This window comes from Pteropus vampyrus, unplaced genomic scaffold (genome assembly GCF_000151845.1).
Source record: "Pteropus vampyrus isolate Shadow unplaced genomic scaffold, Pvam_2.0 Scaffold895, whole genome shotgun sequence".
Classification (NCBI taxonomy): Eukaryota; Metazoa; Chordata; class Mammalia; order Chiroptera; family Pteropodidae; genus Pteropus; species Pteropus vampyrus.
This window is the reverse complement of record NW_011889676.1, coordinates 82,019-87,842: the sequence shown is the minus strand read 5'-3', so window position 1 is coordinate 87,842 and position 5,824 is coordinate 82,019. Positions and strand designations below refer to the sequence as shown.

Here is a 5,824-nt window from a genome sequence, read left to right as displayed (position 1 = left end):
AGCTGTGCTCAAGGGCTCTACCTTTCGTTTCTCGCGACCTGGCCGGGTCGCCACCGATGTCGTAACACAGAGGCGAAGCCTGTCGTCTGAAGCCGGGGACGCTCTTTAGGGTTAAAGTAAATAACCCAGACTGCCGCCCCCTCCTCCCTGGCAGAAGGGGACCCGTGGGTGGGCACGTGGCGCCGGCGCCCCATCGAAGCTGAAACCGTGGGGAAGTAGCCGCTGGGGAAGCCGTTTCATCGACGACCTCGTGGAACACCCTGGCTGGTGTGTCCTGAACCCTCCTCTTAACTAAGCCCCTTCCTCCTGACGCCTGGTCGTCTCGCTCCTCACCCCGTGCTTTCTGGGCCTCTTATGGAAAGCTGACGTCCAGTGCTCCTTCCCTCCCGCCCCTCCGTTATTCCGATCACGGTCCAGAACACTCCACCTTCCTCTAGACTCTGCCCTCTGGCCTCCCTCCCGCAGGCTGCAGGGCGTGCCCTTGCCGCCCTGTGATCACCCCTCGGCACATGCACGTGGGACGTGCCTCCTTAGGCCCGCCTGCCATGCGCTCTGTTGTCATTCAAAGAACGATCCACTTCCTCGCTGTAGCTGAATACACCGAGGGGCTCTCCGGCCGTTCTAAAGGCTCGCAGCTACGCTGCGCTCTGCCTGCGAACACACCGCACACCCCGTGGTCCTCCCCAGGGACTTAGTGCCTGCACGGCCCGGCCCTTTGGGTCCCCAGCTTCCTCATCCCCACGGTCCTCTCTCTATTGTGTCCTCAGCCACTGGGGGCCACTCTGTGAGCGTCACTTGGAACCCACAGTCTGCCCTCCAACGTCTCCCTCCACACTCACTGGCAGCGTCCCCGTGTCACACACATGGCTGCTTCTAGGGCTCCCCCTGTCACCCCTGGCGTCGCATCCCCTGGCTCATCCGAAGCCTCCCAGACCGTCGAGGCTGTCCCCCGCTTCCCCGCCCAGCCAGGACCAGGGCGGCCTCTGTCAGGACGTCACTTGTCACCATTGTGGATCTCCTTCCCAAGAAGCGCTTGCCCCGTCATTCTCTCTTTGAGCTTCAGACCTGGGACCGCTACTCTCCCAAGGAAGCCTGAGACATCGGCAGGACGTCAGGGCGTCGCACGGACGTGGAGGGCCCCGCTGGAGTCTCTGCCAACGACCAGACGCCACTGGGGGTTAGCAGCTGCTTCCCGAACACGTCGTGAGCCTTCGTCACAGCCCTGCAGCAGCTGTCCCAAAACAACTCGAGTTCTTCCACACTGCCGAACGCCACTGCCTCTTCCTCTGTCACCTTATCGATACCAAGTCACCCTGAAGACTCTCAACTTCCCCGTCCATCTCAGAATCCTTCTTCCCCTCCCCCTCCGTCTCGGAGGTCACGTGTCTGTCCCTCCCAGAGCTCGTCTCTCCTCGGAGGTCCTTGATGCCACCTTAACTCCCTGCCCGTTCTCCTAAATTCTGTTCTCGATCGTCCACTGGCTACGAGGACTAGTTTCTGGACAAAGGGGACCCCTCCACCTTGCCATCCCTGATGAGTAAGCCCAGCCACGGGCCGTGGTCAGAGCTGCCGTGATGAAACATGGCTGACGTGTTACTGGTCCAGTTCCTTGCCTGCTGGTCCTTGAGACACTCAGCGTGGGAGAGAGAGTAATGGGTTTGGCTGGTTAAATAACTTGCCGGGCAATTCGCCCCACACACGGTACCACGCAGCAACACACCGGTGTCATGTGCACGCGTGACCGATACCTCCAGAGCAGCCCCGACGAGGGCCGTCTGAACAGTAGAGCGTCTGTGGGCACAGCCAGGCCGCAGCACGGAGACCCGAGACCAGGCCCAGAACCTAAGACCGAACCTCTTTCGCTAAGTCGAGTCTAAGGTTTCTTACGATTCTAACCTGTCGAGTGTCTGAAATAAATTCCACGGAGCCGGAGAGAGGGGCTCTCTGTGCTTTCCCGCTGGACGCAGGTGGGCGCCCCCTCCTCCCTCCGCTCACGGACCTTCAGACGTGGGGTTTCCTTAAAGGAAGCGGGCCTTCCGTGCTGATGACCGCGCAGCATCTTTGCTAGAAGCCGCGCTGGGGCTCCCTTTCCTAAGGATTGTGGGAGAACCTCTTGTGGGACTGTTATGTCGGCCTGTGGCTTTTCGAGTTAAAATCCGTTTGGAAAACCGTCCTCTCGGGGGTAGCTGAACGCTCCGTTTTAGGAGACTGTGGAGAACAGGCAAACCTTTGTTTTTAGACCTGCGAAGGGTCATCTCCTCCCTGACCCCCGCCCCCACTCCCGCGCCATTTAGCCTGAGCGGCGCCTCAATGCCAGCGGTTGCCAAGCTCATCTCCAACGACCAGCAAGGCGGGCAGCAGCTCGGCGACGTTGCCGTTACCTGTGACGTCTTTAGGGGCCTCTGTGTCTCCAGCCCTTCCCAGAGCCACGGACAAATGCACAAAGGACACTAAGTTTCCCACTACGTCATGAAGGGAGGTAAAATTCTCTAGGTGGAACACATGCATATCGAACGGTTCGCTTGCTATTTCTTTTAACGCTGCTTCATCTGCATCCTCGACGCCAACGGCAAACACGTTGACGTCAGCAGACTTGAGCTGCGCCGAGGGCAGAGCCAGGCCGTCGTCCGCGCGTCCGTCGGTTATCACTACCAGAACCTGCGGGACTCCGTCGCCGGCCCGGCTCCCGGCAGCCCGAGTGAGGTGGCCGTGCATTACGGATTCTAATCCTTTTCCAGTCTGATTGCTTCCCCCAGTGTAAGACATGTTGGAAATGTGAGAGAGTACTTCTTGCTTAGTGTGGTACGTGCTTAACAGGAACTCGGTATGTGGGTTGCCGTTGAACTGGACCAGAGCAAAACGGAAATCGTTTTCTCCCACAGCTAAAGCCTCTACAACATCACACAGAAACTCCCGGACCAGCTGGAAACGCTCCTCGCCAGTGCTCCAAGAGGGGTCCACTAGAAATGTGATGTCGGCAGCGGTACCGTTTTTAACATCTTTAAAAAAAGACATTGGTTTAGATGTTTCTCCTGCCCGAGCAAAGGCTCCCTAAACTCATTCCGTGTATGCTATGCTGTTCCTACAAGCTCGCACCTCACTTGCAACACGGGCAGGCGGGCGGACTTACCTGTGAAGCAGGAACCTGGGCACAGGGACGCCACGGCTGCCGGTGTCCTGCCGTTGGCCCAAGGCCCGTGTGCAATCATGGCCTGCACACAGCTACGGGGCAGCACACTCCCTGGGGTGTCTTTTAACTGAAGCTCGGTTGTCTGTGGCACTTTGAGCCCCAAAACCCACCTGATCGGACCGGAAGGATAGCTTACCACGGACGATCAACCGTCATTTTATAAATTCTTCGGTGTGGGGTCTGAAATTGGGCCTTGATGAGAAGGAATAGTGAAGACTACTACTGTTTCACATTAGCTAACCTCCAGTACTTTGGGCAAACTCGAGAAAAAGAAATGTGATTTAAAAAAAAAAAAAGTCTGCCTTGAGCAAAGACTTGGTAATAACTGTAGAGAAAGGCAAAGTCTCATTTTTCTCAGACCCTTTAGCAGAAGACAGGTACCCTACATACTTTCCAGGGCCAGAAAAGCCTTCACAGCTGTTGGATGTCATTTATCTTTTTCAAAAATGAATTCTGTTCTCCTCAAAAGAGGGAGCGGGAGGCTCAGGGTGCCCTTCCACACGGGGGGCCAGGTGGGCTGTCCACAGTAGGCTCCTCGCCCTGCTGTGTTCGGTTGCCCCCACCCCCCACTGAGGGGGCGCTCACCTCCCCGCTACCCAAGAACCCACGGGCCTGGCGGGAGGCCCCTGTCAGAGGCCCGGCTCCTGCAGCACAGCAGCGGGAAGCCCTAGTCGGCCCTTCCACGCCCACAAGGCGTGAAGCATTTCTCCGTTTTCCAAAACTCTGCAAACCAATGCTTCACAGGGTTCACCGGGACCGATTTTTCAGAATGAGAAACTCATTTTTAAAAGATCGGATGATTCTAGATGAAAAACGTTTCCGTGTCCGGAATTACGGGGAGGGGATGCTCCTTGTGGTTTGTTTTCAAGGAAGATGATGTTTACACTCAGGAGTGTCTTCACCGGATTTCGTGTGCTCAGAGGCCAGCGCAGGAACGTGGCCGAGCTGCCACGCAGACCTCCTGCTCACACCCAGTGTAGACACGAACCGCTGCTACCCAGCCCCGAGACATCAAACCCACGTTCTAGCAAAAGTAAGCCATCTCTCCCTGGACAACGAGCCCCTGAGGAGGTCTGTAAACTGGATGAACCGTCTGTCATAAAGGGCCGAGCTCCGTCCTAAAAGCATCTCTAAGCTCCACGGCCAGCTCGTGATGGCTCAGACCTGGACCCTACTCCTTTCAACGACGTGACGAGATGTTCCCGGCTCTTACCTGCTTGCTGTTGGGCGTGCGTTAAAGAAAAGCCTGAGAGAAAGAGGCAAAAGATGGCCACTAAGGGCAAATGGCGGTGTTTCCTCATCGTGAACGTGTCCAAGCCCCCAGTGCGAACCTGCAAGAGAAAACGGAATTGGGGAGAATGACTGGCGTGCGACTGTCAGATTCCTAACTGGCGACCAAGCCTTATTCACCCATCTACGAGCGATCGTTTTGACCGGACGTACAAACGAGGGATCTTTGAATCTCGTGATTGCATTCGTGTGGCCACAGCTAAAAACGGTGCAAATAAACCTTTTATTCCTTTCGCACCGAGGCAGACAGCAACAGCGTCTCACTAAACACACGGCAGAATGGAGGCGAGGCAGGAAGACAGGCAGGCGGAGGCACCGAAGTGGCAGGCTCGTGACACCCATCCTACCTCTGGACGTCGCGTTTAAAGGAATCGCACGGGAAAGCTTGGGAGCACAGACTCTGCCCAAATCACGACCCTTTCGAATCTTCCTCTTGTTTTCTATCAGAATTTCGTACTTTTCTTCCGACGAAAACCTGCCGTGTGCCAACCTCCAGCCTCAGACTGGAACCGGCCCAGAGCTATTGGACCGGCAAGCCCGCCCTGCTGCACGGTTCCCAGGCCCACGGACCAGCTGGTGGCTGCGAGCGTGACTTTCCATCCACCGAGCCCGTGTGCAGGTGGGCTCAGGAGCCTGTGTCTACAGACTTTTTCCTGCAAGCGAAGAGCACCGGCTCCCCACCCCGAACTGGGAAGCGCCCCCCACCCACACCAAATCCTCACGTCAGCCTCTTCACCTTCCAGCCCCCAATGCAAGGCGACGACGGCCTGCGAGCCTGGGCTCCTCACTATGCACCCCCAGAGCGCTGGCCCAGGCCTTCTCTGCCCAAGCTCTGTCCCCCGTGCCAAGTCAGCACCCCTCTTCTCCTCCCCTTGGTCCGACGTTCTGGTTCCCCCTGATTTTTCCTGGGTCACGGGTATGCGACCTGGGCAGTCCCATAAGACCCTACGCTCAGCAGGACCGCATGCTTAGTCTGATGCTGTCTGGAAACTCTGAACACCATTTGGACAAGGGCCCTTCCTTTCCAGTTTTCACTGGGCCCACAAATTTCGGAGCTGCTCCTGGGTACAGCTGTGCGTGTGTGTCAGTGACCCTTCTCACTCCTACCCAGGCTGGTCGGTTCCCTGGTCAGGGGCTTGAGGAATGGCTCTGAGAGGATGGACCTTGCGACACAAATGGGCTCCGATGTTATCAAACCACTGGTTTTGATGTCATGTTGTCGAAAGCTGTTGAGCACCTACTATGTGCCGGGCACTGCTTTCCATCATTTCCGCATCGTCTTCCCGGGTAGCTGCTAAGCCCCACGCTCAGAAACAAGGGGTCTGGGCTCAGAGAGCAATCGGC

At 57.1% G+C, this 5,824-nt stretch overlaps 1 protein-coding gene across 1 annotated transcript; it reads right to left on the bottom strand.

Moving 5' to 3' along the window:
* Positions 1 to 2,307: 2,307 nt before the first annotated feature.
* Positions 2,308 to 4,822, bottom strand: LOC105309862 (collagen alpha-3(VI) chain-like). Its single transcript, XM_011386073.1, has 3 exons — positions 4,745 to 4,822; positions 4,404 to 4,521; positions 2,308 to 2,999 (listed from the first exon to the last, which is right to left on the bottom strand). Exons 1-3 carry the CDS (start codon positions 4,820 to 4,822, stop codon positions 2,308 to 2,310), a joined length of 888 nt encoding a protein of 295 aa, XP_011384375.1.
* Positions 4,823 to 5,824: the final 1,002 nt, after the last annotated feature.